General features: G+C 46.2%; 1 protein-coding gene across 2 annotated transcripts in view; it reads left to right on the forward strand.

Annotated features, from left to right (window-relative positions):
- Positions 1 to 17189, forward strand: part of kdm6ba (lysine (K)-specific demethylase 6B, a) — a 161781-nt gene that overhangs the window by 142403 nt on the left and 2189 nt on the right. For both annotated transcript variants that reach the window (XM_034164486.1, XM_034164485.1), the window contains 19 exons: positions 1600 to 1681; positions 4474 to 4593; positions 4712 to 4835; positions 5061 to 5156; positions 5253 to 5541; positions 5638 to 5700; positions 5818 to 5988; positions 6078 to 6248; positions 6751 to 7290; positions 7385 to 10965; positions 11060 to 11186; positions 11394 to 11499; positions 11642 to 11847; positions 11921 to 12018; positions 13064 to 13132; positions 13273 to 13421; positions 13521 to 13635; positions 13731 to 13918; positions 13999 to 14140. In XM_034164486.1, the coding sequence (XP_034020377.1) occupies positions 4717 to 4835; positions 5061 to 5156; positions 5253 to 5541; positions 5638 to 5700; positions 5818 to 5988; positions 6078 to 6248; positions 6751 to 7290; positions 7385 to 10965; positions 11060 to 11186; positions 11394 to 11499; positions 11642 to 11847; positions 11921 to 12018; positions 13064 to 13132; positions 13273 to 13421; positions 13521 to 13635; positions 13731 to 13918; positions 13999 to 14140 (6230 nt within the window). In that variant the 5' untranslated portion in view covers positions 1600 to 1681; positions 4474 to 4593; positions 4712 to 4716. The remainder of the gene's footprint in view (positions 1 to 1599; positions 1682 to 4473; positions 4594 to 4711; positions 4836 to 5060; positions 5157 to 5252; positions 5542 to 5637; positions 5701 to 5817; positions 5989 to 6077; positions 6249 to 6750; positions 7291 to 7384; positions 10966 to 11059; positions 11187 to 11393; positions 11500 to 11641; positions 11848 to 11920; positions 12019 to 13063; positions 13133 to 13272; positions 13422 to 13520; positions 13636 to 13730; positions 13919 to 13998; positions 14141 to 17189) is intronic.

The following is a 17189-nucleotide window of genomic DNA, read 5'->3' on the forward strand; positions in this document are numbered from 1 at the left end:
CATGAATGATGTAATCACACGTGATTCAAATCCATATGGTTTTTGAAAAAAATAATAAGGTCGGATACTTTTCTAATAGACCTCGTATGTCTACATATGCTTTGGTCCACTGGATATTTTCTTTGGCAGCGTGTGGCCGTGCTGGCAGTCGGCGCTCTCGTTGTTCTCACAGGACGTCAGTGTGGTTGTCTGCCCGGGGATCAGACTGTACCCATGGTTTGGGGCGGTTGGATGTTTCAAGCATATACCTCTTCTGCACCTTCTTTCTGGGAACCACAAACTGCTGACTGTGGTTTGTCTGTCACGTCAGTGTACCGTTAGATTTTTGTCGTAGCTTCTGGGTGAGGCCGGTTGCTACAGTTGTTCTCCAAGCCCCGCCTCTCAGCTGATGGTTGCTGGTTGCCGGGACAGCAACTTGCGTTAATAAGACATCAACGAGGGCGTTAACAGGAAAATGTCTTTGATGTGTGGTGTTGATGTGGGGAGGAAATTCACGAGAAGAAGATGTACTGTGGGGAATTTTTGATTTAAAGGATGAATTCAGGGGAAGTGAAGGTCTAGAGCCAATAAATATGTCATACACTAATCAATCAGTAAGAAATACAATTAGGACGGGGCCATGTGGTAAATCATGTTTATGGCTTTGGGTTTGTACAGTTTAGTTCTGGCATCAAATCTGTTTGTGGTTGTTATGGCAGCTGAAGCGAATCACATAGTGAATCTTGATGAAGCTTTTCTAATACGTGATCAGCCATCCATCTCGCCATGAAACCAGACCGTCATCGCTTCCTGTTTGTCTATACGCACACTTCCATCGCACCGTGCACTGCCTCAGAAGCAGAAATGACATCACGCAGAAATTCCCGCTGATGTCGCATCACGGCTGCTGAAACACGCCCCCGGTCACCTGACCGTAAGTGGCGTCCCTGGCGGTGAGAGGGTGGGGTTTAGCTGTTCAGGGTAAGCCCTTATTCGCGGCGCTGACTCATCGCGCCGCGGGGGTTCCCCAGAATCTGAAATGCAGCCACGCTCAATATGTTCTCTGCATGCTCACAGCTGTGCCGCTACTCGTCTTCACATCTGACAGAATGTCTGATGCTCTGTAACAGTGACTGTCGCCGGGCGTGTCGGAAAGCTGCGACGGTCAGGGCAGACGTAAACACACACCCGCTATAAAAGGGCTAATTACACCCTGTGTGTCCCTGTTTGCACTCTGCTGTCACCGCTGTCTCTCAGAGTTTTTCTGTAGCACACACGCTGCTGTGTGCTTTTATATGTTTACTGCTTTCGTTGCACATGAGACTGTTGACCCTGCCCGCCTAGCTCTTCCTGTTGGAGCGGGTTCGGCTGCTTCTTTTTGTGTGTGTGTCTGACCACCGCCGGCATCCGTCTCAGGACTGTTAACTGTGTGAGTTTGAACAGGAGTGCGCCCCCCCCCCCCCCCCCCCCCCCCCCCCCCCCCAGTCCCTGCTGCTGGCGTGTGGCAGCAAGCAGGAGTTAAGCTTTTACAGTCCAACAAACTGCACATTGACGGGGACTGCTGTGCACGTGTTGAATGTGCACGTGCATTCGTGACACGAATCTTCTCTTGTGTTTCAGGGCTGAAGAGACTCCAGTGAGATGATCGGCAGCCGGAGCTGAGACTCGACTGTGAATCAGTAACTTGGTGCTACACGTAAAGGTACGCTTCAAACGAGCTGTTGACACTAAACGCCACACTCGCCGCTACGCTGTCTTTATGCAGCAGCAGCAGCATGTGGCGGCTGATCATCCCTCTGAGGCGGAAGGGGAAAAAGATGATCTTGTGTGTGGCAGCAGTGCCTGAAGAGCTCTAAGTGTAGCACAACTGAAATATCCCTGAGTGGGCTTTAAATAGAGACACAGGAACTGGTGGGAGGAAGAACTGTGTATAACCACAGCTAATTTTGGGAAAACTGATGGAAGTGTATCATGCTGAGCAAGATGAGTGACTCGCAGCCTGTGCGTGCACGTTTCAGTTTACGTTCTGCATTGCTCGTCAGTGACTTCAAAGTGCAGGCATTGAGCAACTCTCATTTCTCTTTGATGTTGCTGTTTTTTGTTGTTTTTGTTTTGTTTTTTTTCTGCACAGTGCTCCACATTTCCAATAAACACCCAAACAAGTGACAACAGTCAGGAATGCTCATGTTCTGCTTAGTCTCATCCCAGATCAGACCAACTGACATTACGGGACAGATGCAAAACAGATTTTTAGAGTAACTGAAATATGCTGAGCAACACTTCTTTTTGTCACAAGATAATACCAGCTGAGGTGATTTATTTGGGGTTTGAAGTTTAAAAGTCGCCCCCAGTGGAACGCCATGCTAACTCTGGAAAATACAGAACTCTTATTAGAACTAAATACAGAACTCCTATTCTGTGCCTGTTTGTGGTAGTATTCTCACCCATCAACACTGTTTTTGAAAATGCAATATAATTGGGCACATATATAATTTACAAGTTCAGTTTTAGTCCGTGATCAAGATCCGCTGCATGCTAAACTTTAGCCTAAACATTATTATAAAAGTGTGTTTCACTTGCCTGTCTCACCTGTTCACAAGTTTCACTCAGTTTTGTCTTTCATATTCAGTCAGCGAAATCGTGCCCATCATGAATGGGGCTATTTCACAGAGCGCCAGTTCTTCCCTTCTACTACAGAATAGCATTTTGGGGAATGTTTTGAAGCGTCACAGTAACTTCTTGATCTTTCTGTGTCGATTTTGAACAAACTTGGTATACGTAGTAGTTACGGCCATCACCAGCACCAGATTTGAAATCGGGATCAAATTTTTTTTTGAACTATTTAAATAGTTCATCCTGATTCTCAAAATCATTGATAGTACGTAGTAACTTCAGTGTATTCATAGTCTTAATGGCTTCAGTCATGTTCGAACTTCTTTAAATGGGGTGTTCGTAGTGACTACGGCTTGAAGCCTTTTTGACTATACTCCATCAGGGTAAAAATCTGAAGCCGAAGCAGTGTTTGTTGTGGTTTTTGTTCAAAGTTTCTTTTGTTTTTGGGCAGGTTGCCAGGTCGCGATTGCAGTAGAACAGCACCCTGTGGAATAGCCCTTTATCTACTATATTTTGGTCACTTAATTGTGAAGTCTTTGGCTGTACAGCACTGTCCATCTGTTTCACTACAAAAACTCAGAGACACTCGATCCTCCCCCATGCTGCCCACTTTTAGTCCTTGTCTCCCTCATTATCCTTCAAATTTATCTGTGCGCCTCGTAGACGTCATTTCTCACTCTTTTCCCCTCACGTACCACAATTTCACCAAAAAAGACATAGTTCTTGATGACCTTAATTTTCAAATACTGTCACCTTGAGTTGGTGTGTTGTTGGTGTGACATTTTTCCTTTTTCAGTCACTCGTCAAAAACACACTTTGTGTGTTATTAGGTTTCATAAAGGGACATGCATCATGATGTGGTCACCACATTTCCTGAAGTTGTACTTTTTTATTGCGCATTCCGCACCACCCGTTATTGTGCATATTATGTGCGGACTTTTGTTTTTCCAATTTGATGAGATCTTGTCATTTTTGTGCACTTTTTTTTAGCTCCTGCCTTGCTAGCTGCTAGCTCGCGCCTGTGTGTGTTCGCTGCTTGACAAAGCAGAGGAGTTTCTCACTCTGCTTCTCTGTGCCTCTTCCTTTGTGTCGCCTTCGTGCGTGGGTGTGCGTTTGTTTTCGGGAAGGTGTGTGGGCGTTTGCCATTCCTGCTCTCCACTCTGCCCCCCCCCCCGGTCTTTTTTTCCTTAATCTATCCTTCCATCCTGTCCAGTCCGTCTGTCGCGGCAGCCCCGCCTCATGTGCTTCACGCTTGCCCTAATAAGATTAAACCACTGGGTGTACACATCTACGTGCACACATACACACACTGTTCAGAGCATTGCAGCAGACATTCACATGTGCACACTGCTCTCTGACACATGCATGGCGTCCCTGCAGCTTGCACACTTAGCATTGGTTTCCAGCAGCGTGCGCACACACACTTGGCGTGTGACCAGTGGCTCTCGCTTCGTTCTGCCGCTCGTTATTAGGAGGCCCACGGTAAGGATTACAGCATCTTGGTGTCTGTGCTCATAGGTGAGCTCCCTGCTGATCCATCTGGGCCTCAGAATAATAATCTTATTCTGCACTCATTGGCAACTGGCACCCCCTACAGGCTCATCAGCAAAACAAAACAGAAGGCGCCTAAACTCAGTTTATGAATGTTTTGATCAAATCTGCTCTATAGAAGAAACATTTTCATTTATTGATTTGTTATGGTCCTGGATTTTAGCCCTCCCCTGCTACACACACACACACACACACAAACCATCTCATATAAAGAGACCTCAGTGGTATTTATTGACTTTCTGATGTCTCTTTTGTTAATATAATATAAATATAATATAATATAAATAAAATTGATTGATTGATTGATCTTTTGTTAATCTGTTTTTCCAGCCAGCAGGCTTTTGGTTTCTTGGTGCTGAAGAAAGAAGTCAGGCAGTTCGGACGCTTCTGGTGTTGGTTTGAGGCCCTCCGTGTGCTGCAGTGGAGGGCTTCACAGACACAGCTGGTCCGGTGGGTAACACGCTGAACACTCTGCTCCCTGATGGACTGGCTAACATCATGTCATTTGATTGTCAGCACATTTATGTATATTGTGTGTTTTGTTTGTGTGACTTTCTAACTGCTGCAGGCTGGATGCATCACGCAGTGGAGCAGTTTGGCGGGCGTGGCACACGGGATTCCTTCCCTTTGGACGGACTCAACCGAGGACCATGGGGTCCCGTGGGCGGCCGTGCCTGGGCGCCACCTGCCAGGTCTGTAACCCTGGCAACACACACACAGTTACACACCAACTTTCACAAGCTTCCTTTTATGAACTCTCATCAGTCGGATTCAGCCTGTAATTACAGTTCCAGAGTGGTCATTTATCTTCTCAGAGCCAAAAGCAGAAATAAGCAAAACACTTTTGGTGTCACCGTTTCACTGCGACATGTCATGTTTGGGATGTGAAGACGTGTCGTGATTTTTCTTTTGCTCAGATTTTCACCTGGAATGAACCAACACCAGCTTCTTCCCCATCTACCTCCTGGTCCGATGGACGGACTCAACCATCCTAGTAAATTCTTCAATAATGCGTAAGTGTGGCCAAAATTCATTAAGCTTTAAGAAAGCGCGTCTCTGCTAATATTCAAAAAGACTTTGTTTCTAAGCCTTCCGTTTGACTTTTCCAGACCCATGCATGTGCGAGGAGGAGAGAAGCTGGATCTGCCACCAGTGGTGTCGCCAAGTCTGCAGAGGGAGCCGCAGAGACCTCATCATCATCATCCTCCTCTTCATCCTCCACCTCCCCACAGAGCATGGGAACAGCTGTATGAATCCCACCTCCCTCCTCAAGGGCATCCTGGCATCCCCCTGCCTGGTGAACACTCTCTCCGTCTCCACAGTGGAGGGTACGCCGGCAGCAGCACACTGCTGTCCAACCCCCACCTTCCCCCGAGCCGAGCCAGCCACATGTTAAAGGTGGGGCGCAATGCGACTGATTATTTCACTGCATGTTTATACACCGGAGAGTTTGAGTGCTAACGGTTTGTTTGCTATTTGCGTGGTGGTCCTCAGGAGCAGTACGTTCCCAGGGCTCCATCATTGCTGGGAGATGAGACGTGGGCTCAGGTGTCACAGGTACAGTGTCTCTAATTGGTTGTGATCATGTTTCATCATCCATGTTCTGCCACTTCTGTTGCAACTGGGCACAAACTCTGTGCGCCAATCGTTCCCTTTGTCTCGCATTCACAGCAGCAGAGGGGCTTCCCAGGGAAGATGGCAGGAGGTCATTTAAAGCGACCAGCCCCTCCTCTGGGAGAGCACTCTGTCATCCAGCACACTCCTCCACCATCCCTGCACCCGTCGCTCCGCCCCGCCTCCGAGGACTGTCCCAGTCCGAGCAAGAGGAAGAAGAGTTCAGATCAGGTATCAGCCAGGTGGAGACACATGGCGCTCAATGACGGACACGACACTCTCCAGTCCGTATGGTAATAATTAATATCACGTTTCTACAGGTTTCACACCCCAGACTGCAGCGTTTTCCTGCATCCAACCAGTCTCTGCCACAGCAGCAGTCCTCAGTCCACCACCTCCCACCCAAACCAGTCTTCTGGAACCCCCTACATAAGGACAGCACTCCATGGCAACCGCCGACCTCTGAACACAAGAACCCACAATCTCAGGAGGTAAGAATGGAAAGAAAGTAACGTTTTATTGTTAATATTGATTACAAGCAATATATAAAAAAACGTAATTTAACCGAGTGGTTCAGAAAATGTATTGATTGTTTTGGCATCCAGAGCGTCACTGATACAATATTGTGATCAAACAAATGACAACAGGCACAAAGCTCCTTGGTTAGTTTTTATCACTCTAATCACACTCAGTGGGCTACGTGTTGGACTACCAATATGTGGTTCTGGGTTTAATTCCAAGAAATACGAGTCTGTGTCTTTGGGAAAGACACTTGTCCCAGTTCGCCCAGTTGTAAATGGGTACCAGCCTTGGATGGGGATGTACTCTGCCATAACTGGTGTTCTATCCAGGGGGAGTTTAGACTTTCAACTGCTTCATACTTTGGTATCTCAGGAGGAGTATCAGCACCACTAGGCCTCAGGGTCCTATATACGAAGACTTCTTTGAGGAATCAGCCTTCACAGCCTTTACTCTTTTACTGTTGTCTCACAGGAAACCAACAAACAAGGAATGGGCAGCTACACCCAAAAGTCATCCCCGGCCTCTTGCACCTCTTCACCTATTGCTTCTCCCGGAGGCTACAATCAGGGATGTGGCACCCCTCAACTCAAGAACGATGTGTTTCAACCTCAGGCTGTAAACCAGCAGTCTCCCCAATCCTCCTACCGAGGGACCAGCTCCAAACCAGGGCTACCATCACCCTGCCAGGCTTTGGAATCTCATGGGCATCATACCCAGAGAGGCCCACTCCCTGGGGGCCAAGCTGGAAGCCAGGCTCCCTCTCACACCACATCAACCTCGACCAGAGGGCAAAACGAACAGCGCCTACAATCTTCACCAGCAAACCCCCCCTCAACCAGCCACAACAAAAACAGCAGTGTGCCTTACAGTCGTTTCCAGCCTCATCCTGGGCTGGCGTACCAGGGCCCCCTTCTTCCTCCCCCAACTGCCAGCAACACCACAGTACCTCAGCAGCAAAGCGGGCCCCACGACAACTGGAGATACCAGAACCAACCCAGCAGTCACCCCTTGGTGAGGACGGGCCCTGATTGTACTTTAGCATTGTATAGCTTTTGTATTTGTTGAGATGTTGATAATTTCTGATACTGTTTTTTTGTTTCTTCAGGAGTCAAGTGTCTACAGGCCTCCAGGACTGCGACCTCAATGCCAGCAGAGCCGCAATCAAGTTGTAGATAGTTTTGTTCCAGTTCCCTCCCAGCACCTCCAAAACGTCAGCCCTCCTCTGCCTCAGACCACCTCTACCCGTACCCCTGTCATAACTCCCAACCTTCCCGTTTGTCAAACCACGTGTACGGTCAGCAGTGACGCAAGAACAGCTGTTGTACCTACTGTGACCACAGCACCCCCTGCTGGCTGTACTGTGAACAACAACAACTCAAGTAAAAGCAGTTTGGAGAAGGGCAGAGAACCAGTACCCCAGTCCTCCACTAGCCCCACCCCTCGGCTAGATGCTCTGCTGCAGCCAGGAAGTCAGAGGGTTCAGGTCCCAGTGGCCAGTCAGTCTCAACAGGGTCTCATCCCACCTCAGTCCACTGGGAAGACTTCATACTATGGGCAGACTGGGCTGGAGCTTTCTCCTGCGTTTGCCTTGTCCTCCTCTTTGTTCTCCTCGGGACAGGTGCAACAGAGGGCAGGAGACAGCGTCATCACAAGCAGACTTTCGAACCCTCTTCAAAGTTCTCATGCCGCTTACTGCCCAGTGGCTCCAACGCCTCCTCGTTCCACTGTGAACTCTTCCTACTCCCGGCCACAGATCCGTCCTCTGGCCTCCGGCCCCCAGTCCATCAAAGAGGCTCTGGATAAACTGGATGCCGAGCTGGAAGGACACATGCAAGCTGAGGAAAGGAGGAAGAGGGAGGAGCAAGAGAGAATAATGAGAGAGGAGGAGAGGCAGAAAAAGGAAAGGGAGGTGAAGCAGAAACGTGAGGAGGAGGAAGAGCAGAAAAGGAGAGAATTACAGAGGCAGGAGGAACAGCACAAAAGAGAATTAAAGAGGCAGGAGGAGGAGAGAAAAAAAGCAGAATGGGAGCGACAGGAGCAGGAGAGCAAACGCCGAGAGTGGGAGAGAAGAGAAGAGGAGAGGAAGAGAAAAGGACTGGAGATGAAAGAAGAGGAGCGGAAGCGGAAAGAAGTTGAGAGGATGGAGGAGGAAAGGAAAAGGAGGGAGTTGGAGCGGCAAGAAGAGGAAAGGAAACGAGAATGGGAGAAGGAGCGGCAAAGGAGGAAAAGAGAATGGGAACGGCAGGAGAGAAAGAAGAAAGAGCTTGAAAGGGAGGAGGAGGAGAAGAGAAAGAGAGACTTGGAGTGGGAAGAGGAGAGGAAGAGGACTTTAGAGAGAAAGAGGGAGGAGGAACTGTGCAGTGCGAAAGGCAAAGAGCAGACTGCGATTGAAAATCTGGAGAAACTTCTCTCCTCCAACACCTCTCCAACACCGCCGCCGCCTCCCCCGCTCTCCTCAGTCACAGCACCTCCTTCAGGTGCATCACCCCCTGGCTCCCAGGCATCACCTCCTTATCCCTGGCTAAGTCGTGGCGGTGTACTCCCCCCAGCTCCTTCTCACAGCGCCACTATTCCTCTTGACAGGCTGCGCCCGCCTCCTCTCACACCTCAGACAGAGTGTGCCAGAGAAAAGCAGAGGCAGAGGGAGATGTGGAGCAACAATGGCAGATCGACATTCAGTCCCTCGTTAACACAGAGTACCTCAGGTATGAACCAGCCACTGTACCCCAACAAGCCCCCAGCAATGCAAGCAGCACCTGCCCAATCCAAAGATTCAGCCAGAGAGAGGGATGGCAGCAGCCCACAGGAGAAGGCTGGAGGTCTTCACTCCTTCTCCACATTGGCCCTGAGAGAACCCCCCAAACTTTATCAGGCATTTCCCAGAGACAACCCACCACCTGTAGAGGAAGTTCTCCACAAGCAAGGTCCAGATTCTGTGCTGGAGACCTTAAACAGCAGCTGCAGCACTACTTCGGACAGCGCTCAGTTTGAGGAGGAACCTTCAGAGCTGAACACGCTGCTCCCTGACGGATTGGCTAACATCATGGCAATGTTGGATGAATCCATCAAAAAGGAAGAGGCGATGTATGATGCCAAGACTGGATCTGCAGGTCTTCTTGACAGCTTTGCTCCAAGCGTTCAGCCAGTCAAGAGCTACCTCTGTGCGCCAGACCTCATTCCAGCACCGAAGCATCAGCCGAACCAGGATGATTTTGGAACCAATGCTCATGCTAGCCCCCCTGTGCTCAGCCGCCAAGGCTCTTTAGCATCCCCTTGCAGCCGTACATCTTCTCTCAATGAGGAGGAGGAGGACTACCGGAAACCTCCTCTGACTGTCCCTATGAATTCTAAACAGTCAGCGGATGTGGGAATGGCTGTCACGAACACCAGCTACCGCCACAGCGATCTGGCTAGACTTTATGGCCTCCCTGAAGCAAATAAAAGTGAGGTAGATGAGGAGGATGAAGAAGAGGACTCAGAGACTCCATCATGTTCTCCACCACCCCAAAGGCCCCACTTACACCAAACAGGTGTCAACAGCATGTTCAAGTCCCTGGCAATGGTCCTGGAGAGCCAGAAGTATACTTACCGTGGTGGACCTTTTGGGAGGCCGCCTCCATCAGCTCTGGTTGGGGTTAAATATTCATCTTCACTGTCACTGGGTCCTGATATATGCTGCCAGCAGCAAGGTGGTTCTCCCACATCGGAAGCCACAAATCCAGGCAACCCACTTCCAAAATGCTCCTTGCCTGTTCAGGTGGAAATCAAGAAGCTGTCAGTGGAGGAGGTCAACATATGGAGGGATGACGATGACTCGACGGAGGAAAAGAGTGACTCTGCTGAGAAAGAAAGTAGTTCTCCCGTACACCCTGCTAAAGCGGTTAAGGAGCAGCAAAGGTTGACGACCATCTCAGCATCTTCTCTGGCTGAGCTGAGCAAGAGCTGCGAAGTGGCCCTTAGTCGACAGTCACTGCCGAGTGAGAGCTCCTTCGGTAAACCCAACATCCATGTCAATCTGAAAGACAGATGTAGGCCAGAGAGGCGGAAGGAACGGGAGCGAGACAGAGACAAAAACAGGGACAGGACGGGAGAGAGGGACAAGGAGAAGAAGAAAAAGCATGGACACAGTCACTGCGGCAAAAGGCATGAGGACAGAAAAGACAAGAAGAGGCACAGAGAAAAGCGGGAGGAGACTGCCTTGTCCTCCTCTTCATCATCATCATCTTTATCCACCCATTCCAGGTCCAGTCACAAGCGACACAAGGAAGGGAAGAGCCATAAGGAGAAGGATCGGAGAATTCTTGGTGACCTCAACCTTCAAAGCAAAGAGGGGTCTGAGAAGAACTGGGCTCATTGTGAGATGGACAAAAAGAAACGCAAGGAAGTGTCCAGTTCCAGTTCCACCAGTGAAGGAGAACATACAGAATGGACTTCAAGAAGTTCTGGAGAAAGATGTTCTCAGGGCACAAAAGTTGCTGAATCATGTGGTTCATCACTAGGTTCAACAGACTTCCTGAAGCTGAAGGCATTGTCAGATGGGCCACCGAAGGAGCTGAAGATCCGCCTGATCAAGGTGGAGAGCGGAGACAGGGAGACTTTCATCGCCTCTGAGGTGGAAGAGAAGAGGATCCCACTGCAGGACATCAGCATTAAGAACACGGCCAGTGAAATCATCAGGTCGTGCAAGTAAGTACTGTAACGAGATACCATCCTTTTGGCAAACAAGTACCTTTGTAGCCCTCGTTGTTTGCATCCAGCAACATGGTCTGTATTGTTCCAGATGTGCAAGAGTCAAAGGGAAATTCAAAGAGTCCTACTTGCTTCCAGCCTTTTCTGTCAAGCCTGTCCTGACATCAGAAGAGCCCATTCCGAGAGAGAAACTCAACCCTCCAACACCCAGCATCTATGTACGTGTCTGTGTATACTTAACCTTCTTCACAGCAAGCTTTGTTTAGATCACTAACCTTCATAAGCAACAGCTTGTTGAATCCATCATTAGAGAGGATTAGATTCCAAAAATGGTCCCTTATCAAACATGGGGAAAATGCTGGTGGATAACCTGTGCTGCCCTCTTGTGGTCTTTCCCCGTGCATTGACATAGTTTCTCTTTGCAGTTGGAGAGTAAGCGAGACGCCTTCTCCCCCGTGCTGCTGCAGTTCTGTACAGATTCGAAGAACCCGGTTACTGTCATCAGAGGCTTGGCTGGATCACTGCGACTCAGTATGTTTTTATAATCATTAGACAAATATCTTGAAAGGAAAATAAATACAATTGGGAATGACCACTGACACTTGTGAAACAAGAAGAAACTATGAAAGGCAGATGATTTGGAAATGTTTGAAGCCCACCCTTATTTCCACAGACTTGGGTTTGTTCTCCACAAAGTCCCTGGTGGAAGCTAATGCAGAGCAAGCTGTGGAGGTCAGGACGCAGGTACAGCAGCCGGCCGATGAGAACTGGGACCCGAGTGGGACGGGTCAGACGTGGCCCTGTGAGAGCAGCCGCTCCCACACCACCATCGCCAAGTACGCCCAGTACCAGGCCTCCAGTTTCCAGGAGAGCCTGCAGGTAAACTACTCTTCCTATCGGTGCCGTAATTGCTCAGACTTAGTGGGGGAAATTAACAAGTGTGTTTCTCCAGGAGGAGAAAGGCAGTGATGAAGAGGATGAGGAGGATGAGAAGAAGCCTTTCAACAGTTCTGACACACCCAGCAAAGACGTCTCCAAAGAAAATAACAGGTATGACGACAGGTATCTGCAGTTACACTGTACTTATGATTTGGCTGTGAAAAATAATTTTTTAATTTATTTTTTGCTTTAATTCCTGGTGTGTGTGTTCCTACAATCTGAATTCCAATGAAGTTGGGATGTTGTGTAAAATGTACATCCTCTTCAACCTATATTCAACTGAATACACCACAAAGACAAGATATTTAATGTTCACACTGATAAGACTTTTTGTGAGTATACATACATACGTATGTATTTATGTATGTACGTATGTGTGTATATGTATGTATGAGCACATGTATGTATGTACATGTGTATATATGCGTATAAATATACATATTTATATATGTATGCATGTATTGGTATAGATACGTATGTATGTTTATACATATGTAAGTATGAATGTGTGTGTACACACACACACACACACACACACGTTTACCCATACATACATGTGCTCATACATATGAGCACATGTATGCCCATACATACACAGCCTATACATCTATGCATACATACACGTGATCATACATGTACATATGTAAACACGTTTACATATCTACACCCATACATACATACACATATGTCCATACATATACGCATGCGCTCATGCATTCATATATATATATATATATATATATATATATATATATATATATATATATATATATATATATATATATATATATATATACACACACACACACACACACACACACATCCATACATATGTATACCCATACATACATATGTATGGGTATGTATGTATGTATGTACATACATACATATGTATGTATGTACGTACGTACGTACATACATAAGTACGTACGTACGTACATACTTGTACATACATAAGTATGTATGTATGTATGTACATACATACATACTTATGTATGCCCATACATATGTGCATACATACATATTTATACCCATACATGCACACAGATGCATATATATGAATATAAACATACATATGTTTGGAACACACATACAGTAAGACACAGTGACACCATGTACTCTGCTAACTCTTTTATTTGTCTGTTGTCATCTACAGTGGTGAGCAGAAACCAGTGGGGAAGATAATTAAGTTTGGCACTAATATTGACCTGTCAGATCCTAAGAGGTGAGAACCTTCAGTTCCAAATGTGCTCAGAAACATAAAAATATGTAATCATATTATAAAATTCAGATGTTCAAAGTTCTCAATTGTTGATCACATTTAAAATGTTTGCTGACGTGTCTTCTGCAAATGTCTTTGTTCAGATGGAAGCTTCAGCTGCAAGAGCTGCAGAAGTTGCCAGCATTCATGCGCGTGTCATCCAGTGGAAACATGCTGAGCCACGTCGGCCACACCATCTTAGGCATGAACAGTGTGCAACTCTACATGAAGGTTCCAGGCAGCCGCACGCCAGGTAAACCACACTGACACCTCAGTTACTTCCTGTGTGATTACAGCTGTCAGTCAAATGTACAGAAAATATACAGTACAAAAAATTTGTTTTTGGATCCAGGTCATCAGGAGAACAACAACTTTTGCTCTGTGAACATCAACATCGGGCCTGGAGATTGTGAGTGGTTCTGCGTCCACAACAACTACTGGGAGGCCATCAACGACTTCTGTGAAAAGTGAATAGACACATCAGCTTACAGTGTAGGATGCAAAAATAATGAAATAACTCTGCCTCCTTTTAAACTTACTGGCTTGTTTTTGGTCTGCTCAGGCACGGGGTGGACTACCTGACAGGGTCGTGGTGGCCTGTGCTGGAGGACCTCTACAATGCCAACATCCCTGTGTATCGTTTCATTCAGCGGCCTGGAGATCTGGTGTGGATCAATGCTGGAACTGTCCACTGGGTTCAAGCTGTGGGCTGGTGCAACAATATCGCCTGGAATGTCGGACCCCTCAATGGTAAGATCTGTTAAATAATGTGTGGAAGAACACATTGAGAACGTATTTCCTCTGCTAATGTTTAGCTGTGTGTCCGGCAGCGTACCAGTACCAGCTGGCCTTGGAGCGGTTTGAGTGGAACGAAGTGAAGAAGGTCAAATCAATCGTCCCCATGATCCACGTGTCCTGGAATGTGGCTCGTACGCTCAAGATCACAGACCCAGACACCTACAAGATGATCAAGTGAGTACAGATTTTATTTTGCAGTCATTAATAATATAAATTATCCCAGTGTTGTGGAAATTAAGTCAGGAACCAGCTGCAGATTTACATCCTGCTTTTTGCCAATTTGGACCAGTGACACTCACACATAACTAAGACTTTCCCTCTATGGGCACAAAAAGGGGATCATGCAACTGAACCAGTATCATGTTGTTTGCACTTCAGTAACTATTGTTTCGTCTATACAGTGCATCTGGAAAGTATTCACAGTGCTTCACTTTTTTTCACAGTTTGGATTCAGATCACCTCCAAAATTCAGTGGAGTCTTCCATGCAAATTTGGTGAGAATCTGTGAAGTAGTTTTTATTTTTAAGTAATCCTTCAAATCCTACATGAAGTGAAATCTTGATCTAGATCACCTCCAAAATGTAATGGAGTCTTCCATGACCTAATATCTATTAGTGGTGAAAATTTTGTCAAAATTTGTGCAGTAGTTTTGATGACGTAATCCTGCTAACAGACAGTCAAATAAATAAACGCTGATGATTTTATCACATCTGCCAAGGACAAAATAAAAAACATTATATATAGATAGGCGTGTGCCTTTCCAAATCATGTCCAGACACCTGAATTTACCTCAGGTGGACTCCAGTTAAGCTGTAGAAACATCTCAAGGATCATCAGGATGTACCTGAGCTCAATTTTGAGCTTCATGGCAAAGGCTGTGAATATTTATGAACATGTGATTTCTTAGTTGTTTTTTTTTATTTTTAATAAATTTGCAAAAATCTAAAAGAAAAAAAAAGAAACTTGTTATATATTGTCATTATGGAGCATTGCCTATACAATTTTGAGGATGAAAATGACGCACTGTGAATACTTTCTGGATGCACTGTAAGTATTTGGACAGTCTGTAAACTGCCATTATAGACTTTTGGGTTTATGTCAAGGGGCTCAGCAAAAAAGATTACATTAACCATTGACAAAAGAGAGACTTCTCTGTTATCAGAACCCATGAGTAACAGGACTAAAACATCAGTTTTACGGCCATTTTTCTTGAGACACGTCGGTGGATGATGCATAAAAATTTCCAAGTCACTGCTTTTCTTTGTCAACAGTATCATTCTGTGTGGAGAAACTGTGCAGTGGAACAGAGAAAGATTGACTTGCTAACGGTATTGCCAGTTACTTTGAAAAATGACTTTATACTGTTACTTCATTAGCAGCTGTGGGCATCTGCTGAATGTAACTAATAAAGTAACTGGTAATCAATCTTTAAAAACAAAAACAAGTTAAAGTTCTCAGATGATTTTGCTGATTGCTCAATCTTAAGTGTAACCAAATTAGAATAATAGTTACCTTACTAATTGCATTCAACAGCTGCCGACAAGTTGCCTGCAGCTGCTAATAAAGGAGCTGTAGTAGTTATAAAGTTGAAGATAATGATGTAACTGTGGCAACACTGCTTGCTAAAGAAAACCCATCTCTGTTCCACTTCAACATTAAACTTAACATTTCAGTGTTTTGCTGGCTCCCTGCTGCAGACAGATTCATCACATAAAAATGTTCATGTCGCTGTCCCCTGGACTGTCTGAAGAAAACTCAAAGTTTGTCCCCTTACTTGTGGGCTCTGAAACTGCAGTTATATGTTGAACTCCTTGAACTAAAGCAGACAGTCTCATCTGCTACTGAGCAAAGTATTGATATTGAATTGACCAAAAAGAACAGAACAAACAGTGAATGTCTGCAACAAGGAGACATGTTTATTGAAATTTCAATGTCAAAATTATTGCAGCTGGAGAAACCACTCGCAACTACACACAGTCCTGGCTGCTGTTATTGGGCACCCCTCAATTTAACTGTAGTAGTGACTGGGTAAGATATTGTAGTCTTGGTGGCTTCCCTCACTACTCTCCCTGTTGTACTCAGTTTTTTGACCATACAGTGTTGAATTTGGGTCAGAAATTGGCTTGTGGCTGGAGCAGAGGTCTCAGACTGATGCCAGAAAGGACCTAGAGCAGGGGTAGGCAACCTGTTCCAGAAAGAGCCATGAGGGTGCAGGTTTTCTTTGCAGCCACTGACTCCACCAGGTGATTTCACTGATTAACTGATTCCATCTGCTCAAAGTGATATTAATCAGTAAAATCACCTGGTGGAGTCAGTGGCTGCAAAGAAAACCTGCACCCTCATGGCTCTTTCTGGAACAGGTTGCCTACCCCTGACCTAGAGGGTGCAGGTTTTCTTTACAACCACCCACACCACCCGGTGAACCTGCGACTTCTGGTCTAGAGTTTTAGAGGAACATTTGTTTTAATGAGCTCTTATTGATCTGTCAGCTGAAATTAGCCATTTCAGCTGACAGATCAATAAGAGCTCATTGAAACAAGGTTCACTGACACATAACCAATTTGTAACTCAAAATCAACACTGTATTGTCAATGTAACAAGGAGATGAGTGAGGAAAGCCACCCACTGAGTCCATGCACTCCTAGGGCACGATGTGAATCCTCCAGTCCAGCAAACTATGGATGCTACAAAGAGTGCCAGAAGGGGGTGCTACATGTCACAAGAAAAAGCAACATTGCTGTACAAAAAATATCTTAATAAAGAAGTTTGTTTTCTGTGTATGTCTGTGTTTATTGGTGAAGCCTGGTGTCCATCTCCTCCCCACTCAGAGCATTTCAGTATCATGTGCGTTCACTCCAGGGACACATCACTTGCAGTACTCTATCCTTCACCATCAGGTCCATAAGTATTTGGACAGGACGGGTGGGTTCTTGTAGTTTTGCCTCTGTACATCACCACCTTTAAGATGTGCTTGTCATGTACACGTTCAGCTTCAATTTAAGGGGTTTAATACAAATTCTGCATGAAACAGTTTCAGAGGGTACAACTCAGTGGTGTCCAGAAAGGGCCAAGAGAGTACAGCTTTTCTTTGCAACCACTGACTCCAGCAGGTGATTTCACTAACAACAGCAGGTGTTTTCACTGATTAACATCATGGACTCAGTGGTTGCAAAAAAATAAACAAATGGTGCACCCTGTTGGCCCATTCTGGAATGTCTTTGGA

This window comes from Thalassophryne amazonica, chromosome 23, assembly GCF_902500255.1.
Source record: "Thalassophryne amazonica chromosome 23, fThaAma1.1, whole genome shotgun sequence".
Classification (NCBI taxonomy): domain Eukaryota; kingdom Metazoa; phylum Chordata; class Actinopteri; order Batrachoidiformes; family Batrachoididae; genus Thalassophryne; species Thalassophryne amazonica.